The sequence below is a fragment of the Cyanistes caeruleus genome, chromosome 1 (assembly GCF_971803275.1).
Source record: "Cyanistes caeruleus chromosome 1, bCyaCae1.hap1.1, whole genome shotgun sequence".
Lineage (NCBI taxonomy): Eukaryota > Metazoa > Chordata > Aves > Passeriformes > Paridae > Cyanistes > Cyanistes caeruleus.
The window spans coordinates 116,102,273-116,127,518 of NC_141701.1; the positions used below are offsets into that span (position 1 = coordinate 116,102,273).

At 36.1% G+C, this 25,246-nt stretch overlaps 1 protein-coding gene across 2 annotated transcripts in view; it reads right to left on the reverse strand.

Annotated features, from left to right (window-relative positions):
* The window catches only part of KCNH8 (potassium voltage-gated channel subfamily H member 8), a 175,265-nt gene that overhangs the window by 48,012 nt on the left and 102,007 nt on the right, over nucleotides 1-25,246 (reverse strand). For both annotated transcript variants that reach the window (XM_086851995.1, XM_086852005.1), the window contains exons 6-7: nucleotides 24,203-24,360; nucleotides 18,833-19,040 (exon numbers count right to left, since the gene is read on the reverse strand). In XM_086851995.1, coding sequence (XP_086708121.1) covers nucleotides 18,833-19,040; nucleotides 24,203-24,360 — 366 coding nt within the window. The remainder of the gene's footprint in view (nucleotides 1-18,832; nucleotides 19,041-24,202; nucleotides 24,361-25,246) is intronic.

Sequence of the window (25,246 nt, forward strand, 5' to 3'; positions counted from 1 at the left end):
TTAACAATTCTTAACAATTGCTAAAATAATGCCCACAATGTAAAGAAAAGCTATGAAGTAAATTTATTTAGAGATTTAGACATGGAAAAGAAAATGCATGTCTGAAAGGGAAAACCCAAAAGATATATTCCTCTGACTTGTAGATAAGACCATGTTTACAGCTTCTCATTTCTATTTTGGCTAGCAGAGATTATCCTAATCAGGAACTTCTGAAAAAATTATATAAAGTGGTGTTTCAGCAAGAGTATATAAAATGCTGCATTATCTTCCAGATCAACTATACTTCTCATATTTGTTGATAGTACTGCATTTTTTTTTTCCCAGTTTCAGGGTAGAGGCAAGATACAGTTGTGTGTAAATACTTTCGTCAGCCAATGGAAATAGTCATGAGGTAGCATCACTGGCTAATGCCTTTTCCTTTTCAGTTCCTGTAGGTAACAGCTCTCAGCAGATTCTCTGGCAAGCTTGAGTAATTAATTTCTGCCCTCAGGGAAGAAGAGAAAAATAAATATACCTTGTAGTCAGAGCGAGCTTCCTAGAATTTAGCATTATGAATCTTGCCTGGTTCAGAATTAGCATTGTCTAGGTACAGCTCTCTGCCTTTGAAAACATTTTAAAGTTCCAATTAGCATAATTAAGAGGAAGGCCTTTCAAAGGGAAAAAGAGCTCTTAAGTAATCAAGTCCCATTGGAAAAGTCAATAGGAATTGGATATCTAGCTCCATTAGGCTACTTTGAAAATTGCTGTAAGAATCTGTATTGAGTTTCATTTACTTATATCTGGGAAGTGCTCAAATGTCAGCAGAAGCCTAAAAAAGCATTTAAACCTCTGTAGATGACATAATTTTTAACTGGATGTAAACCACATTATTTCATTTACTAGACATCCAGAAAATTAGTCCTTCCCCTGACTTGGTGCTTTCTCTGCATTGAGTATGTTCAATACTCCCTATGACTTACAGCTTCATTCTATACTACTACTTAGATTTTCCTTTTGTGCCAGACACTTAACATACCAAAATACTTTTTGGTACTTCAAAAACTTAGAAATTAGATGCATTTTCCAATGCATTAATTAACTACAGCACTTGTTTTAAAAATAAGAGGAACTTTTCCTTTTCCAGTTAAAAAAAAAGGCCAGAAGTCTCTGGTTTATTCTGCACTACAGTGTCAGGGAGAATAAAGAGGTGTGGATAAGGAGTGCCTCTTAGAGCATCCCTGAAAGCAATAGCAGTGATGATGCTAAAAGAGAAAAGTGTGAGACAAAGGCTGAGCTCTCAGCTATGATTCCACATCAAATTTAGGGACTTCAAGTATTCCCAGGGGAAATGTGAAGGTAGAAAAGCCTATCTGCTTTCATATAATCACTTTTGTTTGATGTTTAAACATCATTTAAACCTCATTCAGGGCCAGACCATACTTGGCTTTTTCTAGTGAGTAGAGTAAGCAATGCTGTGCTGATAGAGAAAGAGAATGTGTAGTGAGAAATGCTGGAGTAAACTAAAAGACACTCTGGATTGTCTTTAGCTAGGATTATCATTAAGGAATATGTCTGAGGCCAAGGTTTGTTTTTCTGACTCAACTGAAAAGAAATATTAATAGAAAATATCCTGAACTGGAGGACATGCAGCCTTCTGATATAAATAGATTATAAGTTTCAACACAGAAGTCGTTATCATATGTCTACTAATGTGTGTTGCAGTGAACAGTTTAGGGTCATTAAGGAGAAGATAAAACTATACAAGAGAAATTAGATCCTTCATCACTGGAATGAATTTTTAAATTAAAATCACTGTGTAACCTGAGAGCTGTGTTGGTTCTCACTGCAGTAGTCCCTGATCACTGCTGATAGCTCCTAATTTCAGATCTAGAGCCAGGCAGCCAGGAGCTGTAGGTTTGCACAGCAAAGTACACCAGCCTTACATCACATAGCAGCACCCTGTGATCTGCAAATAAACATCTCATATTTCCATTTTAAATGGGGGAAATATATTCTAAGTTTCTCTTAGTCTCAATGAGCCAAGATTTTCAGTTTTATCCATCTCTATGTTTCTTTGTATTAACCTCCACAAATAAGCCTTAAGGCAGAACAGTTGCTAAGAGAGAGAAAGTAGGTGAATTTCCTTCTTTTTAGGTAAAAGCACCTGTGATTACAGTTTCTGTGATTTTAGATGTCCAAATCACTTCCCTCAACTGTGTGGCTTCTTCAGAATGTATCAAAGTTCATTTGAGAGGCCAGAACTAATATTGTATTTGAGATTTTTTTATAACAGCATAATGAATACATTTTAGCATATCAAACCCTAATTATCATTCATTAGACTTTAAAACATTAGCTTCACTTTTAAGAATTAATTAAGAGTGCTTCCAAAGAATTTTGCACAGGTACTCTCTAGATGTAGCTGACTGATATAATACATTCAAAATCTGAAGGTGTATAAGAAGATGAAATAATTTTACTTCTTGTGTGTATGATTACATTATTGAATAGTCATTGCCTCTGTTCTCATGGTGATTACTCAGGCTCCTCACAAGAGCTTCCAAAGCCTTTTTTATCCCTGTCTAGCCAAAATGTTTTTGACATGTGCAACCTTTCCTTGCTAAAACATTTGTAGTTTTCCCCCAGACTATTAACAGACCAAACAGCACCATTCCTACTATTTCACCCTGTGGAATATTGCTGTTACTCTTTCATTGTCACAAAGCCTGATCATTTGTTTACAGGTCTGATTTGTGGTGGAGCTTTGCCTGTCATGTTAGGGGAGGCTCCCAGGTACCAGAACAGATGGTTTTAGGATTAAAGAACCCCAGAGATGACAAGAGCAATCATACTTTCAACCACTGTTTCTGGAGGACTGTAAATGTGCCAGATCTTATTGCTCTGGGTCAATAAGTAGAACAGGAATCAGGCTTTTCTTTCATACAAATTAGAAAAAAAAAAATAGGTACTAACCTTTCTTCCTCCCCTCCAAAACAAAAAAAAAAAGAACAAGACACACTCCTGAGCCTGTGGCACAGTTGCAGGCTCTGAGAGTGTGAAAACACAGCTCCAGCACATGTGCTCAAATGGCAAAATTGCACAGTAGTAAAATACAGGACATGAATTTGTGCTCTTTGCAAAACAAAGACAATAAATAAGCTTTATCTGTGTAAGAGGAAACCAGAGGTGTGTCTATATGATATGTTAACAAGTACAGGGTACAAAGGAACAGCTCTGGCCAAGAGGCTTATATTTGAAGAAAATTAGCTGGTATTTGAGATAAGTAAGAAATAATTAGCAATGCATGAAATTTAAACGAGAATGATTTCAATATTAGTACAACATACATAACCATAATGGCTGCAGGACAATCAGGAACAATTAGCATTAATCTAGTTCCCTTCATCTTTATTCTGCTAACACACTTTCCTGCAAAGAGTGGACACCTAAAATGAGAAAGAAAACAAATATGATAGAGACAAAAACATATTTCTCAAGTTCTGAGACTTCTTAAAAATGTTAAAGTAAGTCTCAAAACAATTTATTCAAAATACCTCTAATTTTAGCTTTGTAAAATATGGTTCTTATCAGAGTATATTCTTTATTATGATGATTTCAATGTGTTTTTTCCTTAAACTAGAAAGACAACATGGGTATGAATAAGACTGGTATTGTTACAGGAGTAAAGGAACACTTACTGCAGTATTCAAATCTTGTGGAGGGAAATTTTTGACATGATGTAGGAAAGAAACAGGTTTAACTTGGACTATATGAAACAGCTTGATCTCAACAAACTATGATGAGACATCTAAAAATTTTTGATGAGGATCCACCTGTAGCAACTTTGAGGATCACTGTCATACTAGAATTCAGGTGAACACTAGGAATGGATAGATTCAATAAATATTGCATTTGATTTCCATTGAAGAGAAACTGGATAGAATTTTATTACATCTCTTCCAAATTTAGCACATGAAATGAGAGTGGTCATGAGCCAAAATCAAAGGCACAAACACACTCCTAATAAAGCTGAATTCAGATCCTTACATGTACTTTTTTTTTTTTTTTTTTTTTTTTTTTTGTACTATGGATCTAATTAAAAAATCAGGGTTTGAACATATATCAGATGAAACGGTAATCTTCTGCCAGACACTGGGAATTTTACCACTGATTTTTGAGCATCTGTGACATCATCCAGAGAAAGTTTGAACTTGGACATAATGCAACCAGAAGAGAAAAACAAAGGTAAAAATTAAGGTTCCTGTATTGCTCATGAGGCTTGGACATTCAAGATGCACAAACCTCTGTAGTCAAAGGGAGGTAGGTGACATGAATACCTTCATATCTGGTTCTTTACCTTAATCTTATCTGGTTTCCTGCCTGCCTTACCCTTCCCAGGTACAATAATCTGGAGGAAACTGTGTCTTCCCCAAGATCCTTAGGGAAAGGTTTTAACTATCTAGAGACATACGTTGAGACAGATGTTTTGAAAATAATTTCAAAAGCCATAGAGCTTTCCAAAATAAACGTGTACTCATTCTTGGATTAGAGCATTTTTAGGTACAAGCTTAACCTCTGTCAGGTGTACCAAAAGTTAATTTTAGTTGAAAGGTGAATTCTTTTTTAAATCTAACTAATACTCTTTGTAAATAAAATGTCTGCTGTATTTCTAATTGAATGTTTTCTTAGAAAGTAGCATAAAAAAATTATATTTTGCAGAGCTATAACTCATCTAACTTGACAAAGTCATAACAAGATATTGACTCATTGTTTTCATTGAAAATGAAGATTTCATAGTGAAATAAATGAACTAAGTAGTTTCAGTAGGAAGAGGAGCTCAATCAAGGAATTAAAAAACAAACAAACAAAAAATCTAATATCTAATTGCAATGTTCCTTATAACAAGAGAAACATAGATGAGCTCACAGAAGTGCTGAAAACCTGAAAATTTGGCCCCAATTATCTGATAAAATTCAACTCTAAATTCCAAATCTCACTACTTAGAATAAAAAAGTAGCATTTCTCTTTTCTCACTGCAAAATTGATGCCACCTTTGAGATTTGGGGAAAACTTCCTTGTAGGAAGTAATTTCTTGTCATCACCAAGGTGTGGTCTATTAAATAATTTACATTTTTCTTTGGGAAGCCATAAGTGCAAGGAGAGATACTTTCTAAGGGAAACTTGCAATCTACCCCAGAGAAGGCACCATAAGAATTATAATGCAATATCCAAATCTTCTGGTTGATAACTCCTGGGCACATTCATGGCTTAAAAATAGTAGAGCAAAAGGCCTGATATTAAATATTTTAAATTATTGCATTTTATTAGAAAACAATTTTGGAAAGCTATGTTTTAAAATATTTAGTTAGCAACAAGTTAGAATAGTCTGGAGTTCAACATATCTTCCACCTAATGCAAAATGCTAGATAAACACTCAAAGAAACACAGTGTACATGAATTTCCAACATTTTCACATATTTCAAGCCCTGCACATTTCTAGCCTGAATCTAACTGGCTAGATATAATTACAATCTAATTATAATTAAATTTAGTTGATACATTAAATCTTAAAATTTCTAGATGTCTATCTTTTGTCTGCAAAATAAAGTTTTGTGCTTTTACATTTTCTCCTACTGTAAGAAATCCCTGAGGAGCAGCCCAGATAAAGATTCACAGTCAGAGCCTTAGATGCTTCTTAAAGCTGGTAGATAATTCATGTGAATTAGCTATTTACATTTCTTCTCCACCATGTGGCAAAATATTTCCTTTCCAGGGAATTTACTTCATGCCTACCAGTAGAGTCTATTCTGGTGGGAGAAGAAAGAAAGGAGTGGTACTGGGGGGAGATATCCCTTTGGGAAGAGCTCCAAGACAGTCTCCAAAAGCCAGCTAATGCTCTGCAGGAACACAGGGGTTATCACCTCCAGAAGGCTCTGCATGAGTTGTCCCTCCCACCCCTATGCTGCACTGCTGCCTTCATGAGGCTGCAGATTGCATCTCTGGGACATTCTGGTATTCTGTGGATGACTAAAAAAATCAGACAGATCTGTTCCTCATATTTATGAGGAAGACTCTAATATACATCCATACCAGTCTCACATTATAATGCAATAAAGGTTCCCCTTATAGTAGAGATACATTTATTCCTAGGCAGAGAACTGTCTACATTACATATATAAGAGCTATGTATAAGGATTTTTAGAGCTGACTCAGCAGGCCTGCAAGGAATTCATTCCTCTTGATATTTTATGATAGTTCTCTAAACATTTAGACTTGTTTTTGCAAAGGGGCTCCAGTGTACATGGTCAGTGCACCTGCATTCCTGTCATAACTTCTTTCAGCCTCATTTATCAAAGAGTCAGTAAATTTAGAAAAGGAATGTTCTTGAAACTCTTCTCTGTGATAAGCTAGTACAGCTCTTCTCAACAGTAATTTGTCAGATGGCTGTGTTTGAATATGTGTGAGATTTAAATCCCTCTTGCTTTTGCAAGTCAGCAGTTTACTCTCTCTTCCCTGCACCACTGAATCACAGAATCACAGAATCAACTTGGAAAAGGTTGGAAAAGACCTTGGAGATCATCAGGTCCAAAGAAAGGACAAGATGGGGAAATTTTCAATATCAACTCTCTGCGGCAGTAGCAGACAATACATGCAAAGCATTTAATACAGCTAACTATTTTTATTCAGATTTTTATTTTTACTAGGAATAGTCTACTAACAGCTCTAATGACTTTAACATATTTGAAGAAAAACACCTTTTCATTTCTTAAGAAATTATCTTGATTTGTTCTCCCCAGTATATTTTCCTAGGGTTCTTACACTAAAAAAAATTAGCAGTGTAAGTAAATTAACTACTTTTCTTGTAATATAGTATGATGTTAATTTAATTTTTAGATTAAAGGTAAAACACAAGTCTAAATTTATAGGTTTATTTGAGAAATAAAATTGTAAGGCCATAATCAGAGTTACATAAATCATGCAAATATCATCTTTAAGGAAATGCTCACAGTGTCACTGCAGAAAGAGTTTCAGTATTTAACATTACTGCTCCTTATACAAACTGGCTGTTACTGTCCTTTTCCAGGCTATTAAATGCCTTGCAGCTAAGTTTGGAATTAGACACGTTTGTGCTGGTCGTCCACTCAGTGCGAAGAGCACGTCCATCTATGCCCTCTTTGCTTCCCTGTGCTCCATCAGCCTGTACCCATCTGTTAGAGCTTCTCTTATCTTATATTTAGACTGTAATATCCTCCTGGGCAAGAGCAGCCTTTTTATCCTGTGTTAATTCAGCAATGGAGACAAGAGGGCCTTGACCCATAAGTAGCATCCCAGGTGTTCCTGCAATAAAATTTATGGTAATGAGGGGTTTTTTTATGGTGTCAGCTAAAGAGTTAGGAATCTGTTCTGCAGCTTTATCTGTTGGAATCCAAGTCATGCCAAAAAGGTTTTGAGCTACTACAGGCAAGCTATTTGTGTCTTTTTAAAGAAATGAGCACTCTCCTCCTTAAGCAATACAGATGAATTTAAAATTAAGCCTTTATTATCAAAGTATGCCAAAATCTTCCACACAACAAAGCCTTGCAGAGTGTAAGTTTCAAAGTTGCTAGCAAAACTTTGTGTCTAAATGTGTGCGGCATGGCATAATTAATCTCACCTCTACCCTGCTAGTCTCACCTGCTCAGGTTTTACCACCAAAGAAATCCATAATAAAGTCTTCCAGTCCTTATGACAATTTCTCATTCCTAAGAATTAATATATTAAAGTTGTGACTCAGAATCTGTAAATAAATTTTTATGGAGGCAATGACAGTGGCAATAAATATCGAAAAATCTTTTAAAAGAAGTATTGTTTTTTTGTAAGGACTATATTTTTTAGAAAAGCAGTGCAATATGCTACACAGATTTTATATTTTCATTCTGTCTAACTGTGAATAGTCTGCAAGAGTAGAGCTATTTACTTCCAGACTCTGCTTTTTAAATCTGAGTAATGCAAGAAGTGGTCCCTGACAGGTGGTACTTTCCCCTCTCCTGCCATCATCCCCACTCCAGAAACTGAATCAACTTTCAGCACCTACTACCTGTTCAAATGCAGCCCCCCAACTTGGCAAAACAGGGGCAGAAGCCTTAAAGCAGGGGCGGAAACCTCAGCACAGAAACTCTTTCCTTTTGTAGGTCTAACTGCAAATGAAAGGTTAATTGCAGAATTGCAATAAAACCGTGCTGATTTCCATCTGACTGGCCTGCATAATCGCACAGGAGATGAAAATGACAGTATGGAGTTCAGTTTGGGTCAGTATAGGCTGCTGCAGCCTACATGACATCCATTTCTCCTTGTCTTCTATATTAATAACATCCATGCTTGGTTAGATAACAGCTAAGTGTGTTAACCTTTGCTACAATCCTCTCCTTACTTGTCCCATAGATTTTACAGCATTGTCTAAATACTCTCCTCTGTATTCTTATCTAAGAAGCCACTGTGCTGTACAGGAACCTGCCTCTGACAGGCAGCTGTATGATAAATGGTATTAGCACTTTATTTGTTCTTGCTTTGTCTTAGTTTTTTTTTTCCTTGATTATACAACATAAGTAACATTTTTCAATTCCTTTTTTTATTATGTGCCACTTGAATCAAGGAAATTTAGATCCAAGCATATTTGGCTTTTATATGGGGGAGATCAGCAGCAGGGGATATTTTACTCTAGATTATATTAAAAATAACAAAAATTTGCAGTGTAATAAGGGATTGATATAAAGAAAGAGTAAAAAGTAAAGAGGAAAGGCGGTGTCTTGATGGAAAAGCACGCTATGTTTTTAAAGTTGATGCAGTTCTGAAAGAATACATCTGTGTCTGCAGACATGACAGGCCTTTTTGAAGTGTGTGACATAAGGGAATCCTAAGCATTAGCATTTTTATCTCCAGCTCTCTTAACCTGACAATGAAAAACAGTTTTAAAATAATTAGGTATAATTACTTCTACAGCATGTGGCTTGTGTAAAACTTTACATGCTGCAGAATTCATTGACACACTCTCACTGCTTCACATTGGCTTCTTTGGCTGAAGGCAGTCAGTAGGTAACTTTAAGCACTGTCACCTGAAGGTACAAAAGGAACAGAAATATTTTCCAGGGTACAGGAAAATGGAAGAGAGACTGGAAAGAAAAGACTTTTGAATAATTTCCTTTTTTCTGTACAGAAACTATTTTCTATTCTGGCAGCAGAAAACCCTTCTTTTATCAAGCACCTGCACTGGTAAAGGGCAGAGAAAAAAGGATAAATAAATAGAAACTGCGAATATATGCAAAGGACATCTCTAGATTAAATATTTAAGGCATGCTTATGCTACAAAAGAAAAGAAAAGCTATTTTAGTCGTTATGGGATGTCTTTGGAAAGCAGCATGACATTCTAGCATCCTAGGATCTCTACCTACATGATGGGGCTGAGAGACATTCCAATCACCTGTTGAAGCAGCTGCTGGAAAGATTTCAAAATACACAGCAAAGGCTTTGTGGGTTTAAACTGGATTGAAAAGTTGTTTAAACAGCCAAGCCAGAGCTTTAAAACAGAAGTAGAAATTTCTAAGAAGTCCTAACAGAACTTCCTATTACACCAATGTGTAAGAGACACTAATGTTTTAGCAAACTGTACAAAGCTCTCAGGGGAGGGTAGTGTAACCCTAGAACAAGCTACCCAACCAAGGTTTTCGGGACTCGGATGGAGCAAGCTGTGTTTGACCAGATTTCCTGCATGTGATGGTCCTGGTTCATCTCTTGACTGGTATAAAGAAACCCCAGAAGCTCTTTGCAGCCAACAGTGCTACAGTCCCAAGTACAGCACTTGAGGATTAAAGATTCTGATGTAACTTCAAATTTATTGGACAGAGCTTCTATGCACAATATTTTCAGCTTGTAATAAATTATGCTCTCTGGTGTTCCCGTTACATTTGGAAAGATCCTGGCATTATTTTACCTCTTGGGAATACCCTCTCTTCTGGGGTGTTTGCTAGGCAGATTTTTCCTCTAAGTGTTGCACTGATAATTTCTATTATGGTTGCAAAAACTAATCCAGATACAGCTTTTCCACTGAGATAAAAACTGCTTTGTAGAATTAATAAATGATAACCTAGGTAATCTGTGGTTCAATGCATCAAGACACTTTGTCAAATCTCAGGGGCTTCGTCCACGCTCCAGATTTTTTACCTTTGACTTAAAAAACTGCCCAAAACTTTTTTTGCTAGTTACAAAATTTTGGAAATATATTAATAATGATGTAAAATATTCACACCCTATTTAATAAGGTACTTTCATGCCTGGTGTTTTTTCTGTTCTTCAAATCCAATAAGCTGTCTCAGTCCTGGGGTATTCTGTGATTGCCTAAGATGGTTCAATCAGAAGACAAAGTACGGTGTGTAAAGGAAAATACAGTTTAATCAAGGAACTGAGCCTGTAGGAAAGAACAGCAGGGAAGACTTACCAAGGCCCAGAGCAGCTAAAATACAAATTGATGTTAATCTAAATGCAAAGGGAATGTTTCAGTTCAGCTCAATTAATGATATTTTAGTTTCACACACCTGCAACTCAAAAATACTGTTTTGGGTTTACAAATAGAAAATAGAATCATTTCCACAAATTTAATTTCTGTGAATATTTTAAAATATAAATTTATGTTTAAAATCCTGACAAGGACTAGTATACACTGGTCTGAAATGAGGGATTTTAATAAAGAAAACCTGCTGTAGAAAGTGTATTGATATATGGTTTATATTTAGTTACATAATATGTATGTTAAAACATACAAATCAGGAAAAAAGAAGGGCCAGGGTTTCAGATAAGCCTTCCAAGACTTTAATTTGTAAGTGTAGGTCTTTACCATGTGCTGACAGGTTTCCACACATACTTCCCACGTGTTCTGGTGATTACAGTTTTGCACATGAAACTCCCTTACAGCAGTTGAATTTCTCTGTGTCCAATCTAACAGACTGACAGACACAGAAAATACTGTGTGCCTCTGCTATTATTGTACTAAAATAATGAATACCTATGTTTATCTGCAAATAGGATTTCTTCAAAAGCCAGATCAACTTTCTCTCATTTCTACCTTATTCAAAAGTCTAACCCAATTAGAGTAAAAAATTTCTTTCATTCATATTTCACACCACAAGCTTCTCCAAGTTTGGCCTGTATTTTACACCAGAATTATTTTCATCATTCAGATAAGATATCCAGCAGACTTTAAATAAAGCCTTTTTGGTTGTTTTGGAATACATAGTACATTAATTCTAATTTCTTCATGATTTTAATGATTTTGTCTATATTTGTTCTAGCAAGGCTAGATATTGTGAACCTCAAGCAAATAATGGAAAATTTACACATTGGGTGTACAATAAAAACATTACTTTCACAGAGGAGTAAAACTTTAAAGGATCAAAAAAAGCAATAAAATTGTTTAAAAGCATTCCAATGTTAGATATTCTCCTGAGATCAAAATTTTCTGTTTGAACTGCTTTAGAGTGTTTCATCACTGCGTAATACTTCAGAATTTTGGTATATCCTTGTCTTTTTCAAAGTATGTGCAATGTAATAAGTACTGTTTATAGTCATTCATAGGATGAGTACTTTAAAAACTTTCATAGCTTCAAAGTGATCATCTTGTTTTGGCTGTCTAGTTTATTCCTATTTATTATTTCTAAAAGACACTCCAGGGGCTAATTATTTCATATAGCGCTGCAAGAAACCACCCAAAATACTTCACAAGAGTGGTAACCATCAACCATATCCTTCAAAGATTAATTAGAAGTAAATTTTCAGCCCTGCTTCCACAAAAAAAACCCACAAAAAAACTAGACAGGTGAGTATACAGGTATTTCTAGTCCACACAACAATGGACCTTCAATACAGGTATCCCAGGTCAAGAGAAAAATGAAATTTATTTTACTGAATTGAAGATACCAGCACTCATGCATGACATAAGTATATTTTAAAAATTCCTTTTCTTAAAGATGCCTCTTCAAAGCCAGAAAGGACCATAGTTCCAGAGGAACTGGTCCTGTTATTACTAATGACAAAAAATGAAGAAAGCCTATAATCAAGAACACAATGAAGCAGACTGGAAGAGAAATTAAAATCAAACATTCAGGTAGAGAGATGACAGACTGAAGTGAACAGTTGATCACTGCTAGAGAAGGATGTGCTGTGCAGTGTAGTCAGCATAATGTTCTTTCTTGTTCTGCACAAGGATCCATAAATCTACACGTGTCAGTTCTAACCTGATGGATGTGTGTTTGGAGCAGTGAAACCAGACCAATATTTTACAGTAGAACACAGTTCCCTTGGCTGAGATCCTTGGAAATTTCCAAGTGAGGAGGATTCACTTAGTTCTTACAGTGCCACGGAACAAACCGAGCTGCTGTTCCCACTAAAGCAGACCAGGGCGTGCTGGGCACCTGCGCCGAACCTTGCCATCTGCCAGACAGCACGAGAGCAGGTGCCAGCTGCAGCCCTTCCCAAGACTCCAGTTGGAATTCATTAGTACCAGCTCCTCATAAGCTGAACATTTGTTGAAATCACTGTAAGCTGTTTTGATGTAGGTCCAGGCTCAAACTCCAGAAGGTAGGTCTGGAATACAGAAGTAGGTACACGTACCTGCATGCACCAAACATTTCCATTATCTGCATCCAAAACCTGATCATTCCTTAGCACTACAGTTTTACCTTGTGTTCTTTGTTAGCTGATTTTCCTGGCAGCCCCACTACCTGGAGATTTGTGATCACACAAATCTCAGGTTTCTTTTTTTTTTCTTAAACTAAGTTCCTAGTTACCAGTGTTGCTAAGAATATGTTGTGAACATGAGTCTCAGAGGGTTCAGGAGCAGACTGATAAGCACACATTTAAAAATCATCATTATTTCTCATATTTTTAAAATGTATTTTGAATGCTTAGATTTAGTAAAAAGTGCTCATGTCACATTCAAACCCAAGCTTTTAATCCTTTAGCAGAAGGAAATGTTGTACATACAAATGGGACAAAACTGGAATGATGTAAGATCACTAATACAGAAAATAATTTTTATATAAAAAAAGGAGAATAAACACCAAACTTCTATCTCAAATTTCATACCAAGTATTCTGTCATGTCTATCCATTTAAGTAATTTTGCTTTGCAAAAATACATTAATATTTACTTGCTTCTACAGCACATTCTGAGACTTAGTATAATATGAAAACACTAGGAGTCAAAAGTTATTTATTGCACTGACAAATTATGTATTGTACTGATCTAGAGTAGAAGTAATGGCACTGATTTTTCTGATAGGATTTCTGCTGTTATTTATCCAATGGTTATGCTGGGTCTAACAGCACCAGAAACTTGTTAGTTTGCTAACAAGGTGCACACATACCTAAAAATAGTCTTTCTTCTGAAAAGTTGATAGGCTGAGTTTTAACCTGAATAAATATACCAATGCCAAAAGTATCTATTGTCAAGGATATGCTTAAATCTGTACCTTTAGAATTCCCTGCAAAATTGCTCAAGACCTTGTGAAAACTAAGACCAGCTGTCTCTGGTTTCTTAGCATAAACTAGGAAAAACTTCCTGGCACTAAAACTTCCCAGGCTGTTGAAGCTCAAGAGAATTACAGGTAAATGTCTCAATGGATATTCCAGCTTGCTGCTGAGTTACAAAACTTTGACAAGAATGAAGCTAGCTGGGGACCACAAAGGACTCAGGCAGAATTTAGGGATCTACGCTCAAGATTTTAACCTAAAGTTTGCATCTAAGATGTAGGACGCCTGCATTTGGAAAACCCACTTCAGCCAACTTCTGCATCAGGCCAGAAGCACCACAGTCTTTGCATGATTAAGACACTTGGAGATTCTCTCCTATCTGCACCAGGTGGGGATCTTCCACTCACTTTGTCCATACATCTAAATTTACTGAAGAACTCAGTGGGGAAGGTAGTTTTGTGAATTCAGGCTGTTCACTTCAGTCCAGCATGGGACATATAACACCTGAGTGAAAGGCCCTGAAGGCACAGTCTTATTTTCAGCATTTCCTACTGCACCACTCAGGTGCTGAGCACCTCTTTCTGTACCTAACTCTGCCACTGACAGCTAATTGTGGGCATTCACTGGGACTCAGCATCCAAGTCCTTTCAAAGGCTCTGACTGCAAGAGTGTGATGAAGTGCATGGGGGAAGTTTTATATTTCAGAATATGTGGTTCAGTCACAATTGAGTTCTTGTTTTCCAAAGAGCTGTATATTAAAAGACTAATAGAAAATGAGTAAAAACCTGAGACGAAACTTGAAGTATTCAACTGAAATAAAGATTTAAATAGCTGAAGAACCATGCCCTTTACAGGCTTGATTTTTAAGCTTATTCCAAAGAAAACATTTATTAACTATAAAAACACTGGTTATTTTTTTTACAGTATTTTACATTGATAACAACCCCTCCATAGCCAGAATGTTGTGTTATTGCAGCACTAACAAAAAATTGCAGCTAAATTTCTGGTGGACAGGAAGGAATATTTTTTTTTGAGACAGTGTCACAAATTATACCTGACAGTTTTGATTATCTAAGGAAGCAGCATCCTGACTCTTGGCCCTCTCCTAATCTCCTCACTACACTCAAGACAGCTGGGTTTCAACAGCTCACATGGTTCTCACAGAATAAATGCCCTCAGCAACAGGAAATATTTTCAATATTATCTGTTTCCTGTAGAGACAGGTAAAAAAATAATTTCCTCATATTTAATAAGATCTTTAAGGGGATTAGCTCAGTATATATTAATACAAAACAGCAATCAAATTAATCAAATAAAGAGCCCATGTCTAAATCTGATGTCAGTTAAACTACAGAAATGGGAGCCCATGGAACTGGAGTGTTAGGATCAGTCAGGAGCCCAAACACAGTCTAGCCCCTACTCCATGTCAGCCAACAGAAAATTAATCTTATTTTTACAGGCTGGTGAAGTTCATGCCATGTCTCAGGGAGACATCTGTTTCACCAATGAAAACAAATGAGGGGAACAAGGTAAAATGCAACAGAGAGGGACCTGAAAATGCTCAAAGGGAAAAGCAGGACAAGAACTGTACCGCTGTCTCCAGTACGTGGGAATGATGTGTCCAGGAGCTGTGGTTTTAGCAGACATTAGAGTCAAAATGCTGCACATGGAACAGCTCTTTCCTAAAATGGGAGAACCTGCTGAGGTAAAGGTTTCCAGCATCTAAAAGCAGTGCCCATGCTGTGTGTCTACCAAATCATATAATCAGTTAAATCTAGCAATACTAGAGCTAAGCAAGAGATCCAGTTTTTAACATTATGTCCCAATGTCCCCATGACATGACAGGTCATCAGTAATAGACCCAGACTCTTCACCTTTCTTACTGTGCAACCACGTGGCTAAATTTGTGAATGTAACCATATTTTTAAATGATTTGCAATGGGAATGTTTCCTGAATAAGGACAAAAGTGAAATAAAGTCTTACAAGTAGGTCCAGTAAGAACAAAGCAAAAGCCATTTTCAGTTCTGGGTATTTTCATAGGAACAATGTTATCACTCCCATTGCCCCAATTCAAATGCAAATTGAGCACCACATTTGTTTAAATTGGCTAGAGAAATAGATACACAGAAGCAAATGCTGCTAGATCTGGGCTATGGTGCATATCTGATGGCACAGCAAGGTTCAAAGTATTATGCTAACAGTACTGCAGTTTTAAAATGTTTGCTTTAAGTGTTGGCAAACCTCAGTCTTGAGATCTGTGCTACAGGCTTTCTGAGGAAGCACAGAATGGAGTAAGTAAAAGCTAATAGCTTGTTTTCTCCCTCTGCCTCTCCCCCCAAAACTAGCAGCAAACATAAAAAAACAAATTAATACTATTTCCATTCCAGACATAATTTTCCTTTCTTAGAACAAACCAATTCCTATGTTTCAGCTATTTCATACATTGCAGCTTTCATACTCATGATGCTGTACTCAGTTTTCAAGGAATACCACCCGAGACATTCTAGTGAAGAATAAAATGCAGAATCTCCAAGGGAGAGGTACATTTCCTTTAATTAAAAAAAAAATGTATAGAAATTATAATTTTTGCATGGTATTTTCAATGTTTTCCATTCAAAAGCCTCTTAATGGCTGGTATAAACTTTGTGTATGATGCATAGATGGAAACTTGAGTCTCCAGTTCTGGTATTAATATATCAAAATTAGTAAGGATCATGTTCTGCTGCTTTGCCTGCAGTAAGAAATCACTTTTACATGCTCTCCAGAACAGCACCAATTTTTCAGTTGATGAGATCTTCCTTTAGGAGAACAGAATATCCTCAGTGTCTTACAGTAATACTACCTTAATTATACTCCAAGCAAGATTTCTCCTGTGTGTATTATTTGCTTATGATTTATTATGATTTCCAGACCTCATTTTACTTTGCTTAATCACTCATACTCTAAATTACACCCACCATTCTCCCCTCAAAATATCCCTAGTGTGGATGCTATGAGGTGTAGTGAACTTGTCATTTGAAGTTTTCTTAAATGACAAAGAAAGGCTGGCTACAGATAATCACCAGAATGGCAAAAGATACACAGAGGACCAAGACTTAATTTCATTGTGTTTCATCAGCAAGTAGTTTGCATGTGGAGAGCAATAGAGTTTGTACTGATTGAAAAAAATTACATAATCCAAATTTTTCTGCTCATACATGTGACACATAGCCAGAAATTAGGTAATGTTGGAGTGGTCCTTGCAAAAAAACAGCTTCATGACAGATATCTGGAATTTTCTCGGCTCCTGTCTTTATACCATTATATAATACTTTAACGTTTTGAAACCATTTCACTTAAAAAAAACCCCAAACAAAAAAATCCAAACAAATCCCCAAAGCTATAAATTATTTAACTTAGCTCTAGAATTAATACCTGTAGGAACATTACAGGAGTCATTGCAGTGTAATTTTTATTATAAATTTATAGCATCTAAATATTTTAGAGACCATCCATGAAGGTGGTAGGACAGCCTTCCAGGCAAAAATGCAAACTCACACCTTTAGGAAAGAAAATCCCTAAAAAGTTGTCTGTCTCTAAGCCCATAGAAAAGTCCTTTTTCCATGTAGAAGGTGAAAGTCTGAGAGCACACACCATTTAGTGCTTTGGCCCATTCCATGTGGAAATGCACTACCTGCAGCTGTCCAGGGAACATCCCTGATTGTCACAGGTTGAGCTAAATTAGTGGTGAGGGGCTGTTAAGGAACAGTTCCAGCCTAGGAAGCCCACTGGGAGATGATCAGTGTGTGATAACCCAGACACAACCCTCTTCACTGAGCCACAAATGGGACCTCTTGGAAACGTCTCCATGCCAATTAAAATGGGATTGGTTCTAATGAGGTTGTTGAGACATTTGGTTATTACTGCTGTTGCCCAGGACAGGACTAAACTCATGGGTGAAGGTTAATGTTTCCATAGTGATAAATGCCAAGAGCCCCAGGGTATATGTGGGGAGTTTTCTGAATGTGGCCTTGCCTCAGGGAAAAGGGAGCATGGGGAGCATTACCAACAGCCCTACCCAGGGAGCAAGGATGCAGCCCATCATCATCATTTGGTCTGCAATGAATGCTTTGAAAGCAGCTATTGTTTGTGGCCTACATAAGCTGACAAAGTGCCTTCAGAGCTACTTCCCACCAGAGAGACATTATTGTCATTATTATTATTATTATCTGGATTTGTTTCTCTGTTAGCGGTATTTGACCAATTTTTGCACAGTGGGCTTTCTTTGTATATTCTCCCCTAGAGCTACAGGCTTTTCTGTCAGAAGTTTGTCTCTATAAGGAGTTCAACAGCAGGTCACAGACTTGGTTTACAAATGAAAAGACAAACTGACAATCAACTTAGAAGAATAAGAAGACTCCACAAATCTTTAAGTAACTTGCTGAAAAACTAGAAACACACATTTCTTGGACTTTCTTCTTTTTCTCTTCCTGACCCAGCATCCTCATTTCTCTGAGGTCAAACATCTTTATGATTGTAATTTTTCCCTTAGATTTATCTTAATTAGGTGATATTTAGAGAGATAATAGCAGGGGTAAGAGAAAAGAAAGAAATTAAAGCAGATAAGGATAGGGCAATCTGCAGTTTGAATGCATCTACTGAGCCTTTGGTCACAGGTGTTTGCATTATTTCCCTCACACCAAGTATTTTTTCTCTTGGGAAACTGTCTCACTTTTAGATAAACTATGTTTATGGAAGATGTTTCATTACAGAAAAATGAAAAGCTAAAAATTTGAAGAGTTAATGTGAAGCAGTGAGATCAGAATGAAGGCTGGGGTAAAAACTAAAGATTGGAGCAAAACTAAGCATTCCATTGATAAATACTTTAGCTGCTCTGCAAAACCAAAGCCTGCAGATCCTCTAAACAATAATTCCAAAGGGAGTTTTTAACTGGAAGACATTTCAGGGCTATCTGTTTCAATGTATAGGAAGAAATAATCAGCACACTTGAGGGAATGTTTTTGTTGATGAATTTTCCTAATTTGCAAAACCAGGATGAGTTGTCTAAAATGTTCTTCTACACAGTCTCTCTAGCCATTTCCTATAGAGCTCCTGAATTTTCCAAACTTCAAATCACTCTTAAAAATCTAAAATTATTTCCAGCTGATTTTTATTTTAACCCTCCTTTTCAGATTGACCTGAAATTCAGAGAGTGCTGGTCTCTTAATTTTCTCTACAAACAGCACTAAATAATGGTATAAGGTTGAATCAAACCTGAAGTAGTGAGTGACTTATACATGCACTTTTATATATTTACGTGAATTTATGGATAAATACACGTGTGTGTATGTACATGTGGGAAGGAGGAACTTACCTATGTCCCAAGTAAGGGGGTTATTCTGTTCCATCTCCCTTTTCCCTATGACATACCAGATGCAGGCCATCCAGTGAGCAAGCAAGGCAAACATGGACATGAGAAGCGTGAGAACGATTGTGCTGTGCTGGGAGTAACGATCCAGCTTCTGGAGGAGACGCAAGAGGCGCAGAAGCCTCACGGTTTTCAGAAGGTGGACAAGGGAAACCTGGGAGAACAGGGAGAGAAAACCACTTGTCAGCACCTAAACAGCTTCTCAGCAGCTTCCTTCAATCACACAGTTCTTGTTTCAAGAGAGGAAATTCTAAAACTCTATGAAATGTTGCCCACTCTTCATTCAGCTGCATGGCTGACTATACTAAATCTTAACACAGCAGAGGACAACAAAGAAGACACTTAAAAAAACAGGGAGAAATTTTGATGTGTAAATACATAATTACAATTTCTGATATAAACCAAACAAACTTGAAATACTAGGAGATCTTTCATGTTATACTTTTTTATGCAATCTTCTTTTAGATTTAGCTTAAAAAAATTTTGTTTGTGAAAAATGGATTCTTCTTCCCAGTTCTAGAAGGGAAACACAACTGTCAAACTGTCCAAAGATCATTTCATTGCAATATGAAACCACAAAATAAGTATCTCCAAGTACACAATGATTTTCAGCTTCAGCTAACAGCAGACCTAATTTAGCTGTGTATGAGATGAAACCAGCATATAATTTAGCATGGGAGAGGCAATAAGAAATAACAGATATTTTGCAGAACAATAAAGCAGAGAAGTTAGAAAAGGCTCATATTTGCCCTTGAGATTTAACCCTGTGTTCAGAGACCTGGGTTTTTTACCGCTCTGCACTAAGTAGTAGTCCAAAAAAGCTTTCATTAAAACTTTTAATACTGCTTCTTAAATTTCTTAACTAAAATATTATTGCCTTTCAATTTCATGAGGCAAAAGCAGCACCTAATCTGCTCAGGATCCTAAGTATACATCAGTTTATGAAGTACATGGCTCTGGCCTTAGATGAGTTCCAGCATAAAGCAAGCAGTCTCTGCATGACCCCAACCCTTCCAGAGCATCCTTCAAGCTGCATCCATATCATATTGTGCACAGCCCACTCTTGTGCAGGGAATGTACTTTGCTTGTATTTCACCTGCTGGGCAGAGCTAGCAAACAATATACACATTTGGATCCAAATAGTTTTAATGTATTTATCTAAGATTAAATAACCATTATTTTCTTTAACAAACACCTTTTTTATCCCTTCCTCCGTTAATGAGACAGTAGGATTAAGGCCTGGTTGATACAGGATGCCCACATCAGCTGGGAAAGTTACATCAGACTTGAGGTGTCTAGCCACAGCACTCCCAGAGCACAGTAAAGAGCTCTCTCAAAATCAAGTCTAAAAACTCAGCTCAATCAATATCCTTTTGCTTTTGCTAATCCAGAATATCCTGAAGCTCAACCTTTCTGTTACCAAAGCTAATAATCTGAAATTTAAATTTTATAGGTGAGCATTCACCAACAGCTGGATCTGAGGTGACTGATATATTCTATAACACCAGGTGTTGTTGATTTGTTCAAAGACTTAACAACTCATTGATTATATTCCACTCTCAGGAATTAAGTATGTGGGAAACCTGTAAAGAAGAAAATAAGAAATCTACAAGCTTTTTTTTTTTTTTTGTCAATACAGTTGTGGTAGTGCATAAGTAATTCTCCCATGAGCCTCTTCAAAGGGCAGTATTTGCAGCCCCTTATTTAATGTGGTTTTTTTTTCTCAAGAACCTTTACATTTTTTTGTCATGTACATAGTAAGGAAAAAAAGAAAATCAACAAAAAATGACATTTTTTCAAAATACATTGTTAAAATAAGATCTGACATTTGAGCTCACAAACATTTACAAGGTCATATCTTGCATTTCATTTCCTCATCTTATGTCATTCTCCATCTGCAGTGCCAGAGAATTAGTTATGTCTGTGGCCTTAAGCCCAAGAATATCTGCAAATCTAGGGCAGAAGGCTGAAAAATATTTGAAATAATTGCCATGTTTATATCACTACAATCATATAACTTTAATTTATAGTTATTCTTTAACTGGCATGAATCTGTACCAACTGCCTCTGTTTCAGCAGTAACTCATTTCCCAAAGACTCCTTTTCTTTTCTCCCATCAGCTTGTTTGGAACAAACATGGTTCTGTTGCACTTTTTACGTAAATGGGTCCCTATTCATGATTGACTCTTCAAGGTGTAGCAGTAACATACATTTGTATGATGATTTGTATATAATGGTTGTATATGTGCTATGGCTGACACATTAAAGCCTTCACCTTTCCATGGGTGCCTATGTTTTCAAACATCACAATTAAATAATGATAGCTTTGGTGAAATTATTGTTTATTTTTTTTTTAATTCCTATCAACAAGAAATTGTAAAAAGACTGTTACAATTATATGTGTCCCCTGCCATTTATCAGTCTTGTCTAAATTCTGATTATTTTTGTTAAGCTGCAGCTATAAAGACAGTGAATCATATATCATAAAATTCTTTTTAATGTGGAAGCAGGTTCTATTTTAAGGTGTAAGGACTGCCCCATTTCAAAATAATTTCTTCATAAAATTGAACATAGATGTAACTAATCATGTGTTATTGCACTGAATTTTCTCATTAGTCACGCCAAACACTCTTCTGGTATCGTGCCCAGTATGTCATTGGAAGATCTGAAATGCCATCAGGCAGCTTCTTTTTCTATGTCACAAATTTAGGAAGACAAAATAAGGAGTCAGCACTCATGTTTGTGCCTGCAAAGATTTTCCTTTGCCCAGAGATATAAAATTTTCCATTTTGTTAATCATTTTAGACTAGCTGGGTTAACCTTTTTTCTGTCAAAAGGACAGGGACAAAATTTTATCTGAGACTAACAAAAACTCAATCAGCATAGTCCTGAGAAGTACTGACAAAAATTAAAGCTGCTACAAACAAGTGATGAAATTCTCTTCCTGGAACAATCATCTCCTACATAAAAAATGAATGAATGAAGAAACGGGCTGCATTTTAAAAAATGACTAGTGGAAGAGATTTTTAATAATTTTTCATCCACCTGGTTAGTTGCCTTTCCTCAAAAAATTATATTCTTTCTCTATAACCATTGATAGCTACTCAAAAAGGAGCAATTCAGTCATTATAACCAGTGCTAAATGGCCAGGTTTTTATGGCAATATTTGAAACCAAATTTCCCTGAATTAAGGGATCCTTTCTGTCAGATCAACACAAGAATGGAAGGAGCTGGGGTCTTGGCATGCTCTAGGATAAGCAGGAATGTGTCTGTGCTCTCAGGCCTCCAAAGAGTCCCTGATTTTAACGGTAGGGCAGAATCCAGGTAGGGTGTAAAGGCAGTAGAGCCAACTCATACAGTTTCACTTTTGTTTCTTTCAAAACATATTCAAAGATAGCAAGAGACTCCACAGCATTTACGTGCACTCTGTCTCCACCAATTTCCAGCTGGGGCATGACATATATGTGCCATGCATGCACAGGTATGTCTGGCACTATACCTATAGCTTGCAGAATTTAGAGCCTCCCCAATGGTTTGGCCTTTGTGAGATGCTCCCTGGTGCCCCTTCTCACCGTTCTGTTGAGGCAACATCTGAAAGTTGCTGAAGTGAAAATCTGAGAACAGACATGAGGAAATGACTTACTAAATCATCAAGCCTGCAAACAGTGTAATGTGATTAACACCTCCCCTCGTTCTTGAAACAGTTGATAAGTCACTTTTGTCTTGAGATTTATATTAACAGTTGAGAAGTGTTGTCACGAGAGGCAATATGATATAGTAAGTATAATGATATGATATAAATATGATATTTTATTCCCATCAAGGAATCATACAGTGATCTTATTAAGAGAAAAAATGTAAAAGTATGACAGGAGATGTGTATTAATAAAATTATGGCAGCATTTTTAACATTGCACCATTTTAACTGCTAAAAAATGATCATTGGATAGTACTTTCTTTCCTGCAATTAAGTATGGAAAGCTTATCTGTTCTTCCAGTGAGGCCAAAAAATGTTGTTTTCAGTTTTTTTAATTTTCTCTTTGACAGGAAAATTAAACATGGTTAATTTAATGAAAATTATTAATAGCAATTAAACCAACAGCATTATGCTGGCTGTTTGGTTTGAGTGTAAGGGATAAACCGAGATAGTAATGTATTTGAATAGGTCACCCACCATTTATAAAGAAACAGTGAACAATGTGAAACTATCAGATTTTAAAAAGCATCTACAATAGCATGAGATTGATGGTTCTTTACGTAATAATGACATGAAAAGGGAGTTCATTGAAGGAAATTGAATTAAATGATAAAATCAAACATGGTACCTTACATGGGACCCTTCCTGACTAGTCTTTTTCTATGTTTTTGGTTTGGTTTTGCTTTTTTTTCCTGAAATGTGTTTATCTTATCATCTCTGTACTTGTCTGTAACCCACTTTTAATGAAACTGAGATTGAGTGCATCTGTTTATGACAGATCCAAAATCTAGGAATTAGAATGCGGACAGCTGAAAACCTCAGTCTTTTCTGGCAAATATCCACAAAATTAAGAAACCACTTGCCAATGTCCTTTTTTTCAAGAACTTAACCTTCTGATTCAGAAGGGCAGGAGGTGTTTGCCGTCTTGGGAGGGAATTGTTTGCTTCTTTGCTTATTGCAATTTTGCTTAGTAGATCCTTACTCTACAAAATCCAAAAGTCTAGCAGAATAAAAACCTTTGTCTTAGCATAAGTAAACCAACACAAATGTAACCCATCATGATCATGACATCACCTAATTTTAGAACAAACATTTTCAAAGCTGATTATAAAGCTTTTGTCATTACATTCCTAAAAAGAAAAAGATGAGTTGAATACAAAGTCAACGACAGTTGCAAGCAATACATGATAGAACACACAAAAAATTATTAATCATTAATGCTGTAATTTTTTCACAAAAATTCCCAGAAGTAAAGAGAAAGAGGATTCCTGGCTAAACAAACCTGCTGTCCGTAACAATTATTTACTTTACTACAGTAAAAATGTATGAGTCTTGAAAAATTAAGGACTGAATTTATGCGCCATAAGAGATCAAAAGCCATAGAAAACTTTATTTGAGTAATTAGATATGAAGCTAACATAGATGCAACTGTTTACAAAACAAAGAAAATTGAATTAAAAAATTGGTACATCCAGGGGTGAAAATACACCACAAAGCTGTAAAAGACACCTAAGTATTTTTGTTAATTTAGTTTCAGTCTCCAGATCCAGAAAAACAAACCCACATCAACAAACCCCTCTTGAAAAAAGAGAACAATTCAGAAAAAGGTTAATACTTACCACAGTGACGTTGAAAGCATAAAGAAGATCAAAAGGAAGTGCAGCAATTAAGTCAATGATAAACCATGTAGTCACATAGTGGATACAAATAGATCTTGCTTCAAATATCACTTGGCCAGACTTGCTGACATATGTTGTTCGGAAATTTAAAATAATATCTGCTTGACAAAGAATGAACAGAATCAGAGACAGTGATTTCTTAATTCCTGGGCATAATACCAAGAATCCAGTGTAATGCTGATTGGTTTTCTTCTCTACCATAAATACCAGATGAATAATCTAATACAGAAACAAAAAGAAACTATAGTTGTAAGATATGCATATACATGGAGTTAAAGCTATGAATGCATTATTCTTTTCAAGGAGTAAACAGAATATCTAAAACATTTATCTCTCATTGATTTAAAAGGGGGTTTGAATTCAAAAACAACATCCACACACATTGATCTTTAAACTGTACAAATATTGGTATTTTTCTGAATGAAAAAATAAGGGTATTGTTTCTGTCCATAAAATTTATTAATACTTATTTTGAAATAAAAAAATAATTATTTTATTAAAAATATGTGATTTAAGCTCTTTTAGTGATAACAACTTAGCACAGATGACCGATGTCATCCTCAAGGATAACCATGTTTTTTATCGACTGAAAAATGCTGAACACACTTGAACAAAAGGCTTTTTGGGCTATGGTGGAGATCACAAAAGTGATATGAATTGCTTGGTGACTTGTGTATTTTCTGTGTTCCCATCTAACATTCCAGGATGCGTGTCTTTCAGTATGAGATATACTTTTGACGTGTCTTGCCAAAACACATTAGCACTTGAAGAAAAACTCAGGTCTTGACAACAGTCTCAATTATTTTCATGTTCTACAAGACAAAGACTATAATCTGTCCTCAAGCTATGCACCCTGTTTCTACTAACATTAGTGGGAGCCACTTGTGTAACTTTTACAGTCTAAGAAAAGAGTGCAGCCAACCATTAAGGCTGGTGTTTTACTGCAAGATAGCTTCAGGGGAAAAAAAGAGATTGATTTGCATT